The 22227-nt window shown below is 40.4% G+C and overlaps 1 protein-coding gene across 2 annotated transcripts in view; it reads left to right on the plus strand.

Moving 5' to 3' along the window:
* The window catches only part of oxsr1b (oxidative stress responsive kinase 1b), a 177609-nt gene that overhangs the window by 139846 nt on the left and 15536 nt on the right, over nucleotides 1–22227 (plus strand). For both annotated transcript variants that reach the window (XM_043687910.1, XM_043687911.1), the window contains exon 12: nucleotides 7225–7260. In XM_043687910.1, the coding sequence (XP_043543845.1) occupies nucleotides 7225–7260 (36 nt within the window). The remainder of the gene's footprint in view (nucleotides 1–7224; nucleotides 7261–22227) is intronic.

Consider the following 22227-nt stretch of genomic DNA (forward strand, 5'->3'; position numbering starts at 1 on the left):
GATACACCTACAGTCAGTTGGAAGTGAGTTTCAGGAATTTGGCCATGTATCATTGAAGGAATAGTGGTAGAGTTCCTGGTCAGGATTGTGACTGGATTGGTGGGATGCACGCAGGTGGTGGTGGTGGTGGTGATCCCACGCAACTGCCTTTTTTTTAATCTACCATCTCTGAGGTAATGGGTTTGAAAGAGCTATCGAAGCCATGGTGAGTCAACGTGATGTACCTTGTAGAGGAAGTACAAACTATGCTACTGTGCATCTGTGATGAAGGCAGTGAATGTATGATAGTTGGGGAATCGATCAAGCAGACTGCTTTGTTTTGGATGGTGTCAAACGTCTTAAGTGCTTTGGGAGCTTGAAATGATCCCAGCTGATATCAGTACTGAGCAGGCCAGATCCCAGACTGAAACTTGGTTTGAAGGATCATATTTTGATTTTTATTTGGTTTTGACAAGTTGATCACTTAAATACAAACACTTATTGCTGCAGGTTTGGTGTTGTTAAAAGTATGTTGCACAAAACAAATGAGAAAAGTTAAATCAAACCATTTTCATATAAAGCAAGTTTAAAAAATTTGAAACACAATTACAATTTCTTTGTCTCATCAGCATTCGATTATAACATCTCAAACATCTCTATTCTGTCTAGTTTGCCATAGCTCTGGTTTTAATTCTCCCGTCTTTAAAAAAAATCTGATTGGCTCTTTAGCCTTTCTGCAATTAAGCTCAGACGTTCTCAGCTTCAAATAGCCTTTTCAAGGTTTTAACCAAATCCTTTTGGTCTGGAACTTTAAAATTAAGCTGAGGTAACCTGTTTCTTAACAGTTCTAAATTATCTCCCCATCTCTGGAAGAGTTGTTTTACATATCCAGCTTCAGCCAAGTCTTCTACAAACCTACTAAACTGAAACCCAACATTTCTTCCAAGTTATGAGTATTTCCACAAATCGAAAGGAAAAAAACAACCTCAGAACTTTTAAACTGAAATATATTGCACTTTATTTCATTTGCTTGTAAAATCTTTCCCAATAAAAACAAAATCCAATTACACGCTGGTATCACATTCAATTTCCTTTCTTATTTTCAAAGAAATTGCCGTGACTAGAGAAATCCCCACTAGCTAATTGTTCAACCCTTTCAGAGACCTAGGATTTTTGTCATTGCAATCGAAACTCTAAAATTAATGATGAAATTTATATAAATCTCTTGTATTGCAAGCTGCACCCATCCATGTCACTGAGGAGTCAAAATGTGAGTTACATTTTCCAGAATTCCTAGCCTGTGACTGGCTCTTCTGGCTACAGTATGGCTGATCTTATTCAGTGTCAGATCAATGGTAGCTCCTAAAGGGAATTCAGCTATGGCAATGCCAGTGACTTTCTGAAGTGGATGGGTGCACTTGTTTGATTCTGACTTGTTGAACAAGTGGTCATGGTCTGGCACTTGTGAGTTAGTGTTGCTTGCCATTAATCAGCCCAAGCTTGGATGCAGTACACTATGGCCATGAACTGCTTCATTACCTGCAAAGTTGTGAATGGTGTTGAGAATTATGCAGTTCTGAGCAAAATTCTCACTTCTGATCTTAGTTGAGAAGGATGGCAATTTGTGAAGCAGCTGAAGGTGTTTGAGTCTCAGACTTTATCCTGAAGACAAAGTTGCACCCAAGCACTGAAATGATTTTTTTTTTCTTGTGATATGAGCACCTGTTGGTTTGAATTAACAGCAGACTGTGTAATCATACCCTTCCATTATAAAAATGCGATGCGTCTCTGCTTCCAGCAAAATATGCAACTTTGTGAAATGCAAGCTGCAAAATTTAGGTAAAAATTCTATCAGTTAGCTGATCTAATCACTATAAGCTAGTCCCAGGTTAGTGATGTAGCAGACCAGTATGCGCACTGACTGCATTCTTAATGTTTACAACAAAGAACATTTGGATATTAAATTAAGCACAAGGAATGCCGGCAAGAATCAGCACTTCTAGCAGAATCTGTAGAGACAGAAATAGTTCATATTTCAAATCTGGTATGACTCTTCAGTTTGATTTTACTTTTCTCCATCATGCATATTGTCTGACAGATTCCATCCTTAGTTATCTGGTGCTATGGGGATCTGAATTTTGTAGTGTGGTTTATCTGCACTTATGATCTCCATGTGTAAAACTATTGTTTTCAAATCTTTTTGTAGTGTATAAACACTGAAAAATTCACAACAAACTCACTTTCATATTTAACGTTAGGACCTAGTTTATGTCAGCTGGTTGTCATATTTTCTGTTTAGTGGACACACAACACAGCTGTACGTTTCATTGTGACTGACTATTTTAATCAAATTAATTTTCTACATTATTGCAAATGAGATTTACAAACTTAGCCAAATATTGCCTTCATAAAGCCATAATATCCTCAGATGTAGGAGCAGAAATAGACTATTCGGTCCAGCAAGTCTACTCCACTATCCATTGAGATCATAGCTGATCTGATAATTCTCAACTCCATTTTCCCACCCTATTCCCATAACTATTGATTCACTTCCTAATTACAAATCTGTCTATCTCAGACTTGAAAATGCTTAATGACCGAGCCTAAGCATGCTGCTACACTAAAGAATTCTCTCGATCCACTTCCTCACCTCTGTCTTAAATGGATGACACCTTACTCTGTGGTTATGCTCATTGACCCTAGATTCTCCCACAAAGGGAAACACCTTCACTATATCTAATCTGTCAAGCTTTCTAAGGATCTTGTTTGGTTCAATAAGGTCTAATCTCATTCTCCTAAATTCCATTCAGTACTTATCCAACCTACTGAATCTTTCCCTATTAAGAAAATCATTCCAAATGCAAGAACAACACATCTTCTGGACTTCGTCCAATACCAATATATCTTTCCTTAGATAAGAGGACCAACCTTTTCAACACATTTATGGTATGGTGTGACTAATGCCTTAAACAGCTTTAGCAAAACCTACCTATTTTTATATTTCATATTCTTTGAAATACAGACAAACAGTCCCTATTACCAACTGAACTTGTTTGCTAGCTGAGAGATTTAGGCATTAAAATGTCTTAAAATTTGTGTACTTAAGGTTTCTGCAGTTTTTCCCCATTTTAATTAATATTCCTATCTCCTAGTCCACCTGCCAAAGTGCACATCCTCAAATTTTCACATGTTGTATTCCATAAGTTAAATTTTGTCCACTCATGTCTATATCTCCGTGTAAACCTATTGTGTCATCCTATTTGCCTTCCCACCTATTTCCATGTCATCCAAAACTTGGCAATACTACATCTACTTCCATTATCCAAATTCATTAATAATGTTGTAACATTACGACCCCAGCATCAATCCTGAAGTCCTCTACTAGTTAGTTATAGGTTGCCATCCTGAAAATGCTCCCTTTATCCCCTATCCCATCCTGAAAATGCTCCCTTTATCCCCTATCCCTACATTCTATTCATTGCATAATGCTCTAGTCATGCCAATATACCACCCCCAACATCATAAGCAGCCATACAGGTGGTACCTCATCACATGCCTTTGGGAAATTCAAATATGTTAATCTTCTGGTTCTCCTTATCAATCGTATTTGTTACGACGACAGAATTCTAATAAATCTGTAAGGCTGAATTTTCCTCCATGAAGAGGATTGTAAAGGAGGTCCTGCTGAAAGAGGCTTTGTGTGGTGACTAGTTTGATGATACCCAGAGCGGGACAGGAATCTGACACTCTATTTATAAATGTTCTGCTACTACATCCTTTATAACAGACTCTATATCTCAATTACAGATGATTAAGCTAATTGGCCTATATTCTTTATTTTTGAGTAAAGGTGTTACATAAGCAATTTTCTAATCCTCTCGGACTTTTTAAAAATTCATTCACGGAATGTGGGTATCTCTTGTTGGACTAGCATCTATTGATATTGCTCAGTTGTTCTTAAACTCTCAAACAGAATGCTAAGTTCTACTATATTATGGTCACTATTCCTTTGGATATTTGCTTTGGTATCATTTGCTAACCTTGCTTTATTACACTTTATACTTTATACTTTAAAATAGCCTGATCCCTAAGTAGGATCTGCAACATATTGTCTCCAGAAGTTGTCCTAACTACTTCCTGATGACTACCTTGTCACTGTTTTAAAAACCTTGTACAAACGTGATGGCCAGCATGGTGTTGCATACAATTTAAGGGAAAAAAATCATCGGCTTTTCTCAAAGTGAAGGTATTAATGGTTTCCATTCCATACTAATGCAGTTATTTAGGCTGAAGGACATTCATCAACAAATCCCCGTTTGTTTTGAATTGGTTTTTGTGTTCACTGGAACCAGACTGTGTTAGGCTACGGTGTTATGAGCGGATTAGGAAACTGCCATTATTTTAATTCCACCCGGTTTTTTTTTCCATTCTTTCTGTCTACAGTTTTAAACCCTGTGCCACAGTTCTTATCTGCAGATTACCATTTGATGTCATTCAATACCTGGTGTCTGATTGCAAAATCCTTTGTAAATTTTTCCAATAACAGTTTATCTGCTGTTTACTATGGACCAACTTAATGTAATTTTGGTCTGTCTCAGTTCCTCAGCTCCTTGTGAGCAAGGACACAAAGGTCAATATTGCCTTAGAGCTGCTGTAAATTCTGGAAAACTCTCTGATTACAGATGAGATTACATTTTTTTTGCCCAAGGGTGCTACTCTGTAGTATTTTGTGGGGATTCCGTCTGCTTTGGTGGTCATTTGGTTCCTAGCTGTTGGATGACCTTTTCAACCTCCTGAAGACTGGAGCAGTGCTGTGGAATGTGGCTGAGAGAACTTATATTGGAGACTATTTTCACTTGATTCTTATTACAAGTCATAACTGTGTCTGTTGAGTTCAGTCTTGTCTTGGCTCTATAAGATATGTGGATTAGTGGTGCTGGAAGAGCACAGCAGTTCAGGCAGCATCCAAGGAGCAGCAAAATCGACGTTTCGGGCAAAAGCCCTTCTTGGTTTGATTTAATTTATTTGATTTGATTTATTTCATGTGTACCTAATTATAGTGAAACGTTTTGCTTGCAATACAGGCAGATCATAACCTACAAAGATCATAGAATGATTGAACAGAACAAGGAGTGCAAAGTTACAGCTGCCAAGAAGATGCATGAAAATAAAGATCAGCATTAGATTTTACATTTGAGAGGGCTGTTTTAGAGGGGAAGAAGCTGTGCTTGAACCCGCTTGGTATTTGTGTTTAAGCTTTTGTACCTTCTGCCTGATGGGAAAAAAAAATCAGAATGAGAGGGATCTTTGGCTGCCTTTCCAAGGCAGTGAGAAGTGAAAATGGAGTCAATGGATGGAAGGTTGACTCAAGTGATGGGCTGGGCTGCATTTACAATTCTGGAGTTTCTTACGATCCTGGACAGAGCAGTTGCTGTGCAAAGCATGAGTGGTTCACATTGTTAGGAACCTAATTCTCCGCCTCCGCTTCATTGGTGGAGATAGGGGCGTGCCCTCCTTGCTTCCCGAAATTGATGATCACTCTTTAGTTTTGCTGATATTGAGGGAGAGTTTGTTGTCTTTACACCACACAACCAAGCACTCTACCTCTTTCCTGTATTCATTGTTGGATATCCACTCTACAACGGTGATGTCATCAGTGAACTTGTAGATGGAGTTCAGGTGATATTTGGCCACACAACCATGAGTGTACAGTAAGGAAGTGAGTATGCATCATTACGAGGTGCCGGTGTTGAGGAATATCGTGGAGGACTTGGGCAGTACTTGGTCTTGACTGCACTGAAGAAGCTATACATACCATGGTTGTCGAACTGCTGGATTTCCTATGCTCTTTCTTCTGTCTGTTCTTTAACTCGCAGGGTTTCTTTTTGTTGGACCTTGACCTTCATTTGCCTGTGGACCTGCTGTCTTTGAGTTTTCGTCGTGTTCCAATTTAGAAATACATTGTGTTTGCAATTTAGTAGCTCCTGGATCTCCTCGGCATTCTCATGATATTTCCTGGTGGAGAAACTGTGCTATTTATGGTGGATTTGAGGGTAATTTGGACACAATGGACATTGCGGTTCCCGTTCACTTAGTGTCACTAGGTTTACTGGGAGTCCATGACTCAGGCATTCGATGAATTCCTTGTGGAATAACAGACGGTCAACAAGTCTACTTTTTAGAATGAAATCAAATCCGTAGAGTTGGTGTTCCTCTTCTGATTTACCTTTCCAGAGAAGGAATATCTACTACCTTGTTCTTTGAGCTGACTTTCTGCACACATTGTCTGTTTTAGAGCAACAAAGTCCGTGTCATGGTGCTAGAGTTCGTGGACTATGATATCAGCGTGATATCATAGATCTGTTGCTGAGACTGTTCATGAGGATCCTGATTTATGTTTTCTAGATTGCAAACTGAGAACTGAGGGGTGGAAGTCCTGTACTTGGGTTTGTTTTTAACATACTGATTACCACACAACATGCGGTCCTTAGCCCAAAGTCCGAAAGAGCCAAGACGAGCTCTGTTATGCAAATAGACAAATGCGCATACATTGCTGCCCCACCTGCTGTCTGAGGAGCCCACAGCCTTGCTTGGCTTTGAAGATATCAATCAACTTTTAAGTTCAGTGAGATGCATCGATGCTGAAAGAGCAGGCTGCGTGTTTCACAGTAGACATCCTGTCTTCCCCTATGTTGAAGCCACTTTTATTTCTCAAAATTCAAACCCAAAGCCTCCCTTGCTGCTTTAACTGGCTGAGTCTGCCTCACTCCTCACTCCTCCTGACTCTAAAACTTCTCTTCCCCTCCCTACTTGCTGAGAGGTTTTAAGTTACTTTTGTAAGAGGGGTAGGATGGCATTCTTGCTAAAATGCTTCAAAGGTCTCCATGTTGGAAGGATGAAATGTAATGCAGCAATCAATGAGTACAAGCTGGGAAATGAAACTAAAGAATGCTTTTCCTACTGCTGTTCTCCCTGCATCTTAGAGGAAAAAAATCTGTTAATAACTGTTTTTAGAATCTCAAAGAACATAAAATGCTGGAAGTGAATGGCATGTAATATAGAAGCATTGTGGATTTTTTGTATATAAGACTGAGTTCAGTCATTTTAAGATGTAACTTTAACACTACTTATTTTATCTAATACAATTAGCTTTTTTGTTATACATCAGGTGTTGTAATTATCTTGATGCTGAATTGATTATCATGTTTGTGTGTTCATCATTTTTTTTCTCCACTTTCTCAACAGTCTCCCCGGGTGAAAGAGTCTACACAGGGTCCAGATGTGAGTTAAAGTATTTTTCTTAACGTGTTATTAGGATGTGGATAATTTTGGCACAAGTGTGTTTATTTTGCATCACTAGCTGAAAACATGGTAACGAGCGTTTGGATCTGATGCCACCTTTTGTGTTGTAATGTTCTCATAATGGTGTTGGGAGGATATCAGAAAAACCTAATCACTGATAATATGTCACTTTGAAAGGAACTTGGAAATGATGGTATCCTCACAACGTTACTGCTTTTGTCTTTCTTTGTGGCAGGTGATAGAGGGTTGGGAAATGTTCTGTAAAAGTAAACTTCGTGAATTGCAGTTCACAGGTTTGGCTGAGAAAATCATTTAAATTACATTTTTAGTATCTATTAATGTTTATTATTTAAAAGGAATTATTTGAAAAGTAGTTGACTTTTTTCAAGATGTGCTAGTTAAGTGTATTAGTAGAGATGTAATTACAGATCTTTTTGAGAAAAAATTCTTGGGGGAGGTGGGGGGGTGGCAGTGAAGGTGACATACTCATTGTCTAGTTTACAAAAAAGTGATTAAGTTTTTCAAGTATACTCTGTTCTAAGCGTTCATATGCAACCTTCCTCCAGATTAAATAATACTGTGTTTTCTCAGTTCTGATTTCTCTTCTCAGTAAGTAGATGACCGAGTAGTTGCTGCTGTGAAAGCATATGAGCAGTCCATTATACTGAGGTGCATAATCATTCATCTCAGCAATTTCTTTCAATGTTGTAAAACCTCCATTTAAAGTTGTGTTGATTTCATTTAGCGTAGTAAAGTTTGAAACCTGGATCAAATGTTAAGAGTTTACATGAACATTGCAAACATAAATGCACAATGTTGCTATATCAGTGTGGAACGTGGGAGATATTAAGCTCAAGCTTCATAGTTCTTCCACGAGACTGTGCCTTGACTACTGCCGTCTTTGGTCACCTGTGCTAATTGAGCCAGTCAGAGAAGTGGTTTGGAAGTGGTCTGATAGTTGCTTTATAGGGACATATTATAGACATTTTGGCACTTTCTTTTGTCAGGACAACATTGCGGTGATCTAATGAAAGTATACAAGAGGGAAGTTGTAAAAGAACAAATTAAATTGTAAGAGAAGATGAAAAGCTTGGATTGAAAGTAATTATGAAGAAAAGAATGTAGTCTGCTCCTTGCAATAATCAATATGTGAAATGGAGCAAAAAAAGTAAGTGGCAGTGGATCTAGCAGTGATGAATTGATGAGACATCCTTACATTTTTTTTTTACTAGATGTTCCAAGTTAGACAATGGCATTTTTCCTCCAAATTGATCTTTTTTTCCCCAAGGTAGTGATTCCATGTTACTGGAATATTGAAACAAAGAACCAGAGAATGGTTGATGTTCATAGCCACTACCTGAGAACGGTTGATAAACATATGCACTGAACAATTAACGACAAATGCTAGAGATCACAGGTCAAACGACATCCAGTGTTCTACTCAGCACTTTAGAAAGAAGAGAAACTGTATATGAGGGGCCCATTTATCAATGCAGTAACAGTGATAGCTAATTGTTCAAACTTCAGCTCTGAAGCGTCATCTGGACTCAACATTAGCTTGCTCTCCCCATGGATGCTGTTTGACCTGCTGTGACCTCTAGCATTTGTTGTTAATGGTTTAGTGGCTGTGTTTGTTATGTGTCGTAATAGAGCATTCAGGTAGTATTGTTCTGACAATAGCATGAGAGCAATGACTAGGACACAGGGAGGAGATGTCTTGCACATGTACAACTACTAGGTGTCTCAAAGTGCTTCATAGCCAATACAGTACTTTCTGGGGTGTAGTCACTGTTGTCATCCAAGAAATGCAGTAGCCAATATACACACAGCAAACTCCCTAAATAGCTGTGAGAATGACTAGATAATTTCCTCTTGTTAATTGAGAAATAAGTATTGGCTAGGATGCTAGGGATATTTCCATTGCAGATCAGTAGCTTTTTTTATTCATTCACATGATGTGGGCTTCACTAAATGCTTGCACAGCTGTAGCTCATCTGTAGTTACCCTCTAGTAGGGAGTGCACAACTGTTTGCTTGAACCTTACCAGTCGATTTGCTGTATAGGTAGACCAACAAGGTCATTAAGGTTGGTTTTCCAGGATTTTTGACCCAGTGACATGGAAATAGATTGCCACTCTTTCAAAGTCTAGATGGTCAGTAGCTTGGAGGGGAACTTGTAGATGGTGCCATTTTATATGCCAAGCAAGCAGATGGAGTGTCGTAGGAACCGGACTAGGACATTCAACCAGTCAAGCCTGGCCACTGATCAGTGATCGTGATTGATTGGACTACATGGTTCAATGCCACTCTATCCCCATAACCTTGTTTACACTGGTAATCTGAAGTCTAGTAACCATATTCAAAGGCTGAACTTCTGCAGCCTTCTGTCGTAGAGATTTCAAAGGTTCACAATGTTTTGAGTAAAAATAATTTCTCTTCATCAGACCCAGTTGGCAACCCCCTTATTTTTAAATTCTGCAATTAGACAAAACATCTTGTCTGCATCTACCCTATGTGTCCCTTTTAAGTGTCATGTAACTTTCCGTTAGATCACTCTCATCTTCAGAGTGCTCCTGAATATAGACCCAATTTTCCCAATGTCTCTCCAGAGGACAGTTTTGCCATCCTGGAACTAGTCTGCTGAACTTTTGTTGCTTTCCCTTTTTGACAATAATATCTTACCTTTAATGAGACCAAAACTGTGCACATTACTCCAGGTGCAATTACAGAATCATAGAGTTGCAGAGTTGGACTGCATGGAAACAAACTCTTCAGTCCAACTCATCAATACTGACTAGATATCCTAAATTTATCTAGCCCCATTTAACAGCATTTGGCCCATATCCCTCTTAAATCCTTCCTCTTCATGTATCCATCCAGATGTCTTTTAAATGTTGTAATTGTATCAGCCTCCTCCACGTCCTCTGGCAGTGCATTCCATACACTCACCACTCTCTGCATGAAAAGTTGCCTCTTTTGTCCCTTTTAAATCTTTCCCCCCTCTCTTTAAACCTGTGTCCTCCTAGTTTTGGACTCCTATACCCTGAGGGAAAGACCTTGACTATTCACCTTTATCCATACCCCTTATGATTTTATAAACCTCTATAAGGTCACCCCCTCAGCCTCCGATGCTCCAGGAAAAAATAACCATGGTATATTCAGCCTCTCCCTATAGCTCAAATCCTTCAATTTTAGCAACACCTTTGTAAATCTTTTCTGAACCCTTTCAAGTTTCACGCGAACGTTGCTATAGCAGGGAGACCTGAACTGAAGAAAGTGCCCTAAATATCCTGTACAGCTGCAACATATCCAACTCCTATCCTCAATGCACTGACCAATGAAAGCAAGGGTGTCAAATACCATCTTCACCATCCTGTCTACCTAACCAAGCTCTTACACAACTGAAGCATGGCTGTCTTCTCCTGTACTGAAATCCTCTTGCAATAAAGGCTATTTGGCTTCCTAAAGTTTGCTGTGCCTGCATGTCCTGAAGAAGGGCTTATACCCGAAATGTCAATTCTCCTGCTCCTCGGATGCTGCCTGGTCTGCTGTGTTTTCCAGCACCACGTTTTTCAACTCTGGTCTCCAGCATCTGCAATCCTCACTTTTTACCTTTGTGCCTGCATGTTAGCCTTCAGTGATTTATCAACAAGAAAATCTAGGTCCCCTTTGTATGTCTATATTTTCAGATATCTTAGCAGTTGGGCAACACAGTATTTCTTATCAAAGTGGATGACACTCAATTTTCCATGTTATTTTCCATCTACCATATTCTTGCCTATTCTCTAAGCCTGTCCAAATCCTGCCAGTGCTGCTTTATATACCTTCCATGTAAGACATTTTCAATTAGCTTTATATCATCTGCAAATTTATCAGTGCTAGCTTTGATCTCCAACTCCAAATTATTGGTATATGCTGTGAACAACTAGTACCCCAAATGCTGATGCTTGCAGTGCACTACTAGTCATAATTGTCAATACAAGAATGAGTGGTTTCTGTCTGTCAGCCATCATTAATCCATGCCAGTACATCACCACCTATCCCATGTGTTTTTATTTTTTTAACCAGCCTCCTGAGAGGACCTTTTGAAAATCTAAGTGCACTACATCTATCCCCCCCTCATTATCAATTTTGTTAGTAACATCTTCAAAAATTCCAAGTTAGCTAAACATGAGTTCCCATTCTCAAGTTTCTGCTGACTGTGCCTGATCAGATCATAATCAACCAGCTGTCAATTTATCCCACCATTTATAGATTCTAGTATTTTTCTGCTACTGATATAAGACTAGCAGGTCTGTAGTTCCCTCAGTTTTAACATCTCATCCAAAAAATAGCAACTCCAATAATGTAGTAACTCCTCAGTACTGTCCTGGAACGTCCGTGATGATTTTTGTGCTGAATAGAGTTACCCTATAAAATAAATACCAGAACTGTTGTAAAATAACCAAAATTACCAAGCTGTAAACTTTTAGAGCCTCACTATTTTTTTTAAAATTGAGAAGCAAAGATGAAGAACCAATATTCATGATGAGGTACATTTCTTGTGAAGGGCTTATGCCTGAAGCGTCGATTCTCTGGCTCCTTGGATGCTGCCTGTCCTGCTGTGCTTTTTCAGCACCACACTCTCGACTCTGATCTGCAGTCCTCACTTTCTCCAGATAGATGACATCATATAGAATGGTTCATCATTGCCTGGTACACTCTTGCAGCTTGCTTGTTCTTTTAAATTCACTTGTTTGGTGAAAGAAGTTAGAGGCAAGATATTTTTCAAGCCATATCACCCCAATGCATCCACACAGGAATTTTTAGTACTGTATTTTGAAGGTAACAAGCAATGGAATGCAGTCCAGATTCAGCCTAGGATTCTGAAATCAAGAATGGTCACAATAATGAGCCGAATATCCCCTCCTGAAGAAGGGCTTATGCCCGAAACGTCGATTCTCCTGTTCCCTGGATGCTGCCTGACCTGCTGCGCTTTTCCAGCAACACATTTCCAGCGAATATCCCCTCCACCTTCCCCGTCTGTTGCAAAGACCCACACTTCCTGAACCCTGCTTAAACACAGCATAATTTTCTGTTTGTTCAAAGTACTAATGCATAATTAGTATTAGAAAATTCTTCAGCATGCAGCTGAGTCATTAGATGATAGTGAGGTAATTTGGGGGTTGGGATGTGGCAGTACTGGGTATGAATAAAGAATCCCACAGACCACCTCCAAGTTCCAGGTCCTTGTTGCTGATTATCAAGGACTATTTCTCAAATATGTGGCATAGATTTCTGATTGGGATTAAGAAGCAATGAGCTGCAAAACCAGTAGCCAGTGCTGCTAATGGTGGAGAAGGAAGGGTTCAGAGAATGAACACTGGCTAAATGGTGGATTTGGTCTCTAGCCAGCACTCGATTCAACAATCTATGCAGAAGAAGAAAGTTAAATATTTGTACTTCTATGCTGAATGGGGTAACCATCATAAGCTGCCTTCCCTGGTATTCTCCAACTAATGAGTACAGTAACTGGAATTTTATCGCAAAGGTTGAGACCCAACTTTTAGTTTTCTGTGCTGATTGCCACACATCCCTCCCAAGATTCTACACCAGCCTGGTTCTGAACTTGAATTATTTTTCTCTAGTTTCTCTCCTGTCTCTCGTTATTTGCCTTCTAACTGATCTTATTCATGAGCCTGTCTTATTGCTTTGTTGACCAAATTCTCATTAAAGTACTTCCCTGCCTACCCTTCCTTTGTGGCTTTCATGCTAGCTGCCATTGGAAATTATTCTTTTATGCCATTTTTTTCTTCAGTTCAATCACCATTTATTGATCACCTGTAACTAAACTCAAGGTGGTGGTGATTGGTGCCTGAAATACAGCTGCATGACTTGACCGACCATTTCAAAATCCACCACATTACTGTGGGTCACGAGTCATGTTTAGACCTGACCAGTTAAAGATGACAGATTTCCTCCCCATGGGGCATTCAAATTGTTTTTGTTTCACAACGCTATGGTATTTTCATGACCATCATTATTCAAACTAGTGTTGTAGACCAGATTATTTATAATTATTTAAACTCCCCGGTATTGTGGAAATTAAACTCTCCTGGATCACTAGTCTAGTAGCACAATCACAACATTTATTGGTCATCGAATCATGTTCTCTTGTATTGATTTTCTAATTCAAAATTTTTATTACTCTCTTACAAGAACATATCATTAGCTTTTTTAATGTCCCAATTTATAACTTTCCGTTCTCTCCATTTTGAATATTGTCACTGTACAGATCCAAGATTATCTTGCAATGCCACGCTTGAATATTTCCAATCATGTTCCCATCCCTGCTATGATATAAACAGCCCTATGTGAAGTCACACATTATATCTTCTAACTGTGACCGCAGTGGAGGATGTCTCTTGACTTTCATCAAATTTTTTTCCACACTTCTCTTTTATGGCCAATTACTCCATTTATCTACAATGTCTGTTCTGTTAACTTGGTGGGCCTGCTTTCATTAGGCTGCACCCTTACATAACCAGCCATGATTGTGGCATGCCAGTCTAAATCGTTACTGATAAAGTCAACTAGGATCTAATTGCCCATGGTGTTCAGGGATGTGTAGGTCAGGTGTAAACATAGGATAATAGGGTAGGGGAATGGGTCTGAATGGGTTACTCTTTGGAAGGTCGGAGTGGACTTGGGTCGAAGGGCCTGTTTCCACACTGTAGGGATTCTATGATCTTGGTGATACATATAAAAATAGTCATAGTACAAGTGGGCCATGATATTAATGAATTCTGTTTCACCGTGATCTCTGACCCCCATGCTGCTGTTGATTGACCAAGTGCCAGATGAAGTGCAGTTTCCTCCGGTAGACATTGACGAGAGTTATTTGCGAGTTTTGAGAAGGTTTGTAACTCAGGTTGAGGTTCTGGATGTAGGTTTGCTCGCTGAGCTGGAAGGTTCACTTTCAGACGTTTCATCACCATACAATAGACAACAGGTGCAGGAGTAGGCCATTCTGCCTTCGAGCCTGTACCACCACTCAATATGATCATGGCTGATCATCCTTAATCAGTATCCTGTTCCTGCCTTATCTCCATAACCCATGATTCCACTATCTTTGAGAGCTCTATCCAACTCTTTCTTAAATGAATCCAGAGCCTGGGCCTCCACTGCCCTCTGGGGCAGAGCATTCCACACAGCCACCACTTTCTGGGTGAAGAAGTTTCTCCTCATCTCTGTCCTAAATGGTCTACCCCGTATTTTTAAGCTGTGTCCTCTGGTTCGGCACTCACCATCAGCGGAAACATGTTTCCTACCTGCAGTGTGTCCAATCCTTTAGTAATCTTATGTCTCCATCAGATCCCCTCTCAGTCTTCTAAACTCAAGGGTATACAAGCCCAGTCGTTCCAATCTTTCAGCATAAGGTAGCCCCGCCATTCCATGAATTGACCTCGTGAACCTACACTGCACTCCCTCAATAGCCAGAATGTCTTTCCTCTGATTTGGAGACCAGAACTGCACACAGTACTCCAGGTGTGGTCTCACCAGGGTCCTGTGCAGCTGCAGAAGAACCTAGGTAACATCTTCAGTGAGCCTCCAGACAAAGCACTGCTGATGTTTCCTGCTTTAGAACATAGAACAGTACAGCACAGAACAGGCCCTTCGGCCCACGATGTTGTGCCGAACATTTATCCTAGCTTAAGCGCCCATCCATGTACCTATCCAATTGCCGCTTAAAGGTCACCAAAGAGCTTTCTATTATATGTTTAGTTTTCCTTGGGGTGGTGGTGTCATTTCCTGTTCTTTTTCTAGGGGGTGGTAAATGGGGTCCAAGTCAATGTGTTTGCTGATAGAGTTCTGGTTGGAATGCCATGCTTCTAGGAATTCTCATGTGTCTTTGTTTGGCTTGTCCTAGGATGGATGTGTTGTCCCAGTCGAAGTGGTGTCTGTCCTTACCTGTATGTAAAGATACTGTGGGAGAGAGCCATTTCATGTATCCTAGTGGCTAGTTTTCTGCCTGTTTGTCCAAGCTAGTTTGTTACAGTTCTTGCACAGTATTTTGTAAACAACAAACTGCCATTCCTAGATATCACAGTAGAGTGATCAGCCAATGTGGAATTTCAAACCAGCATCCACAGGAAAACAATACAAACGGACCAAATAGTGAACTACAGAAGCAGTCATCCCAACGTCCACAAACAAAGCTGCATGAGAACATTATTTCAACGAGCCACCACACACTGCATGCAGCACAGAGGAACTGCGCAGAGCAGAGGCAAATCACCTATACTCTGCATTCAAAAAGAATGGGTACCCAATGAACACAGTTTGCCGATTTCTCAGCAACAAACCCAAACAGACAAAATGCATCCAGAAACCCTAACCACTCTCCCCTATATCAAAGACATCTCCGAAATGACTGCCAGACTACTCAGACCCCTTGGCATCATGGTAGCCCACAAATCCACCAACACAGTAAAACAGCAGCTAATGAGCCTATACAGACGACAAGCAAAACTAATGTCATTTACAAAATACTGTATAAGAACTGTGACAAACAGGCAGAAAACTAGCCACCAGGATACATGAACATCAACTAGCCACAAAACAAAATGAACCTCTCACTAATGTCCTGACATACAGATGAGGAAGGACACCACTTCGACTGGGACAACACATCCATCCTAAGACAAGTCAAACAGAGACACACGAGAATTCCTAGAAGCATGGCATTCCAACCGGAACTCTATCAGCAAACGCATTTACTTGGACCCCATTTACCACTCCCTGGGAAAAAAGAACAGGAAATGACATCACTAAACCAAGGAAACCCAAACACATAGAGGAACCTTGATTATCCGAATGAGATGGGCAGGCAGTCTTTCGTTCAGATAATTGATTATTTGGTTAATTGATTTTCCTCCGGGGGGGTTTCTGTGAAGTCTGCTCCCATTCAGGAAAGTAGGCAAAAGCACAGTGTGTGCGCAAGACCCTGCCCTCACCCTGTCCAACACTGCCCCCTGCTCTCCTGCCCCAAACCCATCCAACATTGCCCACCCCCCCCCCCACCCCCATTTGTCCAGTCCACCTCCACCCAGCATTCGACCCCTTACAGCTGGACTGGACACCAACCGTAAGACTGCTACTGCCTTTGTGGGGTACGTCTCCAAATAGAGCCCGCACGTGCAACTTTTTTACTGCAAATGTTTGACAGGTTTCACCTACAGGACAATGTTGGAAAGATTATTTGGGGAAGAGGAAAGGGGTTTAGGATACACCCCTGTGTAGAGCACCAGGGAAAGTGTTGGGATAGCAAGGAAGGGCAGGAGGTCAGTTATTTGGAGACGGTGCCTGGACTGTCTAGGACATTTCTCGGCAGCATTACTTGTGAGCCGAGTTTGTTTTTAATCATTGTATCTGTAAACAAAAGACATGATCAGAGTTGAAACAGGTCTTTGATGTAACATTTCTATCAGGACCTTGAGATCAACTTCGGATAATCCGGTTTACGGATAATTGATATTCAGATAATCGAGGTTCTTCTGTAAATAGAAAACAGGAATCATCAGCAGTGCTTCATCCGGATGCTCACTGAAGATGTTCCCTAATATGTTGACGAAACATCTGAAAATGAACCTTCCAGCTCAGCGAGCAAACCTACATCCAGAACTAGTTATTTACTTCACCCTTCACTACAAATCCTTGTTGTAAGTTACATCCCTAAACAGCCACTTGTGCAACCCCTCTATCTCCTAATTGGTAGCTGTGCCTTCACTGTTTTGGATTTTCTCCTTGAACCTTCTTGCCTCTCCTGCATTTCTTCCATTATTAAAGCTTCCATAAACACTCTGACTGCATGTTTGGTCAATTTTAATGTAGCCCCCTTTTGTCTGTATAAAACTTTGTATAATTTTATGCAATTCTTCGAGATGATTTAGTGATTTTTCACTTTAAATTGTTGGACAAATTCATTGTTAGTATGAGAGATCCCATTGCAGATCTGGACGTTTTTGATGGTTGCAAATTATTGCGTAGTTTGTAACTTGACTATTGCAACTTTTTATAAAAAGCCACAGATGAATTGGAAATTGTCATTTTTGTGTGATAACCAATCACACACTTATGTGTACTTCAGAGAATTTTATAGTTATTTCTGTTTCCAAGTCCTCAAAAAGCAACAATTTGCTCTCAGCAGAAAGCCCTGTCTTCCCAGAATTTGCCAAAGAGCAGTCTTTAGAACCAAAGAGATGGCTATAAACCAGGCTAGATCAGAATGGTGTTGGAAGAAGCTGTTTAGAGTTCAGCCTAATTATGCGTTTAATTCCTGTTATTCATGAAGCTTATTAACATACTAAATTCAGCATAATAGCATTTCTAAGCAGTCTATAATCATTGTTTAAGTCAGGGGCTATTTGATATTTTGAAGTGCTGAAATTTATATTGTGTGTAAGGTGACTTTAACTGCATCTTATGAAAGGTTAAATACTGCAGATCATGGTAGTTTGAAATAAAAACAAAATTCTAGAAATACTCAATTGGTCAGACAGTATCTGTGCCAAGTAAAGTCATTGTTTTATGATGACCCTTCATCAGAACTGAGGAAAGATAGAAATGTAATTGGCTTGAACAAGTGAAAGGGGAAGTTGAGTTTTAGTGACCTGAAATAATGGTGAAAGCAGATTCAGTAGTAATATTGAAACAAATTGAATTAATAAATTATTGAAAAAAAATGTTCTGTGAAAATTAGAGAGAATTGTGGTTAATTAGAGCCAGGATAGAACGATAGAGTTAATGATGACAGTTTCTCTAAATTATATTCATTTCAATGATTTTAGTGCTCTTTCACTAATCTGTCCAATGGACCATAGGTGCCACCTAGTGAGCATTTTCAGTACCACTGAAACCTCATGGTCCAAAGAATACAAACATGTAAAATTACAAATTTCTAGCAGAAATAGGTCATTCAGCCCCTCAAGCCTCCTCTGTCCATTAGATAATGGCTGATTTATTGTGTTTTGAATTCCACATTTCCAACTACTCCTGATAACCCTCGATATTTTTCCTGCCTAATAAAACTGTCTACCTCCACCTTAAAAGAATTCGCTGTCCTCATTTCTATCTTAAAAAGGGCATTATAAGTTTTTTCTTTAAAACAGTGCTGGACTCCGTCTTAACAATGGCAATGGGAATTTAATCCTGATAAGAGTAAGGTAATGCATTTTGGGAGGTGTAATAAGGGAAGGATATATAAAATGAATGGTATGCCTTAGGGCGTGCTGAGGAACAAAGGGATTTGATGTACAGTTCTGTAGTTCCCTAAAGGTGTCAGTCCGAATAGATAGATTGGCAAAGAAGGCACACCGGATCCTTGCAAGGAAGCTTTGCTGGAGTTCTATAAAACATTGGTTAAGCTGCAGATGGAATATTGTGTGCAGTTTTGGTCCCTCCATAATCAGAAGCACCTGATTACACTGGAGAGGGTGCAGAGGAGTTTCACCAGAATGTTGCCTGAAAAGCTTGTTATGATGAGAGACTGGATAGGCTGGGTTTGTTTTTTCCTGGAACAAAGGAGGGTGTGGTTAAGGTATACAAAATTTATGAAAGGCGTAGATTGAGAGAATCTTTCCCCATGGCAGAACTGTTTAAAATGAGTGAGTCAGAGTCAAGTGAGAAGTAACTAATTTAGATGTAGCCAGAGGATAAGATCTGGAATGCACTGTCTGAGAGGATGATGGAGACAGGTAGTCTTGCAACATTGAAAAAGTTAGACAGGAACTTAAATGCAAGGACATAGGCTTTGAATCAAATGCGGGTAAATAATGTTAGTATAATTTAATGTTTGTTCGTTGACATAGACGCAGTGGGCAAATGAACCAGTTTCCATGCTGCATCACTCTAACTACATAAAAGGAAACATCCTTTCCACATCCACCTTGCCAAGACTATTTAGTACCTTAAATACTTCCAAACAAATATAGCATCCTTACTATGTTCAATTAGAGTCCTAGAGATGTACAGCATAGAAGCAGACCCTTCGGTCCAACTCGTCCATGCTGACCAGATATCCTAAAGTAATGTAGTCCCATTTGCCAGCACTTGGCCTATATCCCTCTAAGCCCTGTTTATTTATCCTAGCCATACGAATGATTTTATAAACCTCTATAAGGTCATCCCTTAGTCTCTGTTCCAGAGAAAACAGCCCGAAGCCTATTCGGCCTCTCCCTGCAGCTTAAATCCTCCAACCCTGGCAACATCTTTGTAAATCTTTTCTGAACCCTTTCAAGTTTCATAATATCCTTCCAATAAGAGGGAGATCAGAATTGCACACAATATTCCAAAAGTGGCCTCACCACTGTCCAGTACAACCACAACATGACCTCCCAACTCCTGTTCTCAGTGCTCTGACCAATTTTTAAAAAAAGCATACCAAATGGGTTCTTCACTATCCCATCGAGCTATGACTCTCCTTTCAAGGAACTATAGACCTGAACCTCCAAGGTCGCTTTGTTCAGCAACACTCCACACAATGTTACCTTTATGTGTATAAGTCCTGCCCTGATTCGCCTTTCCAAAATACAGCACCTCACATTTATCCAAATTAAACTCCATCTATCACTCCTCAGCCCATTGGCCTATCTGATCAAGATGCCATTGTAATCTGAGGTAACCTCCTTCACTGTCCAGTACACTTTCAATTTTGGTGTCATCTGCAAACTTACTAACTATATCTCTTATGTTCACATCCAAATCACTTTTATAAATGATAAAAAGCAATGGGCCCAGCACTGATCCTTGTGGTACTTCACTGGTCACAGGCCTCCAGTCTGAAAGGCAAACCTCCTCCACCACCACCCTCTGTCTTCTGCCTTCGAGCTAGTTCTGTATCCAAATGGCTAGTTATCCCTGTATTCCACGAGATCCAACCTTGCTAGCCAGTCTACTGTGAGGAGCCTTGTCAAATGCCTTACTGAAGTCCATATGGATCACTTCCACTGTTCTGCCCTCTGAATCCTCTTTGTTACTTCAAAAAGCTCAATTAAGTTAGTGAGACTCAGTTTCCCATGCACAAAGCTGTGTTGACTATCCTAATCAGTCCTTGCCTGTCCAAATACATGCACATAAGATTCCCTCCAACAACTTGCCCATCACTGATGTCAGGTTCACCGGTCTATGGTTCCTGGCTTTTCCTTACCACTTTTCTTAAACAGTGGCACCACGTTTGCCAAACTCCAGTCGTCTGGCACCTCACCTGTGACTATCAATGATCCAAATATCTCAGCAAGGGGCCCAGCGATCACTTCCCTTGCTTTCCAGAGTTCTCGGGTACACCTGATCAAGTCCTGGGGATTTATCCACCTTTATGCATTTTAAGACATCCAGTACCACCACCCCTGTAATGGTGATATCTTGAGAAATATCCATATCTATTCGCCCACATTCTATGTTCCATGTCCTTCTCCACAGTAATCATTAATGTAAAATACTTGGTTAGTATCTCTCCAGTCTCCTGCAGTTCCACACACCGGCTGCCTTGCTAATCTTTGAGGTGCCCCGTTCGCTCCCTAGTTACTCTTTTGACCTGAATGTATTTATAAAATCCCCCTGAATTCTCCTTAACCCTATTTGCCAAAGCTTTCTCATGTCCCCTTTTGCTCTCCTGATTTCCCTCTTAAGTATACTCCTACTGCCTTTATACACTTCTAAGGAATCACTCAGTCTCAAGCTGTCTATACCTGACATGTGTTTCCTCCTTTTTCTTGACGAAGGCTTCAATTTCTCTAGTCATCCAGCATTCCTTACATCTATCAGCTTTGCCTTTTTACCCTAACAGGAACATACTGTCTCTGGACATTCCTTATCTCATTTTTGAAGGCTTCCCAGTTTATAGCCATCCCTTTCACCTGCGCACATCCGCCCCAATCAACTTTTGAAAGGTCTTGCCTAATATTGTCAAAATTGGCTTACCTCCAATTTAGAACTTGAACTTTTCGATCCTGTCTAAAGGTTTTCCATCAATACTCAAAAATTGATAGAATTGTGATCACTGTCCCCAAAGTGCACCCGCACTGACACCTCAGTCACTTGCACTGTCTTATTTCCCAAGAGTAGGTCAGGTTTGCACCTTCTCTTGTCAATACATTCATATACTGAATCAGAGAAAATTGTTATACACATTTAACAAATTCCTCTCCATCTAAACGCTTAAGAGTATGGTAGTCCCAGTCTCTGTTTGGAAAGTTAAAATCCCCTACCATTACCACCACCCTCTGACACAGATAACTGTGATCTCCTTACAAGTTTGTTTCTCAACTTCCCGTGAACTATCATACAACATGATGGCTACACCGTGGGCGGTGGCACAGTGGTTGGCACTGCTGCCTCAGCGCCAGAGACCCGGGTTCAATTCCCGCCTCAGGCGACTGAATGTGTGGAGTTTGCACGTTCTCCCCGTGTCTGCGTGGGTTTCCTCCGGGTGCTCCGGTTTCCTCCCACAGTCCAAAGATGTGCACGTCAGGTGAATTGGCCATGCTAAATTGCCCGTAGTGTTAGGTAAGGGGTAAATGTAGGGGTATGGGTGGGTTGCGCTTCGGCGGGGCGGTGTGGACTTGTTGGGTCGAAGGGCCTGTTTCCACACTGTAAGTAATCTAATCTAATCTAATCTAATCTAATCTAATCTAATCTAATCTAAAGTAATCTAATCTAATCTAAACATCAGTAAAGTGATCATCCCTTTCTTATTTCAGTTCCATCCAAATAACTTCCCTGGACATATTCCCAGGAATATCTTCTCTAAGCATAGTCGTAATGTTATCCCTTATCAAAAATGCCACTCCTTCTTTCTTGCCCTCCTTTCTATCCATGCTCTAGTATTTGTATCCTGGAATATTAAGCTGTGCGTCCTGTCCATCCCTGAGGCATGTCTTCACTCTTATAAAAGAGAGCTTTCCATTAG

This window comes from Chiloscyllium plagiosum, chromosome 4, assembly GCF_004010195.1.
Source record: "Chiloscyllium plagiosum isolate BGI_BamShark_2017 chromosome 4, ASM401019v2, whole genome shotgun sequence".
NCBI lineage: Eukaryota > Metazoa > Chordata > Chondrichthyes > Orectolobiformes > Hemiscylliidae > Chiloscyllium > Chiloscyllium plagiosum.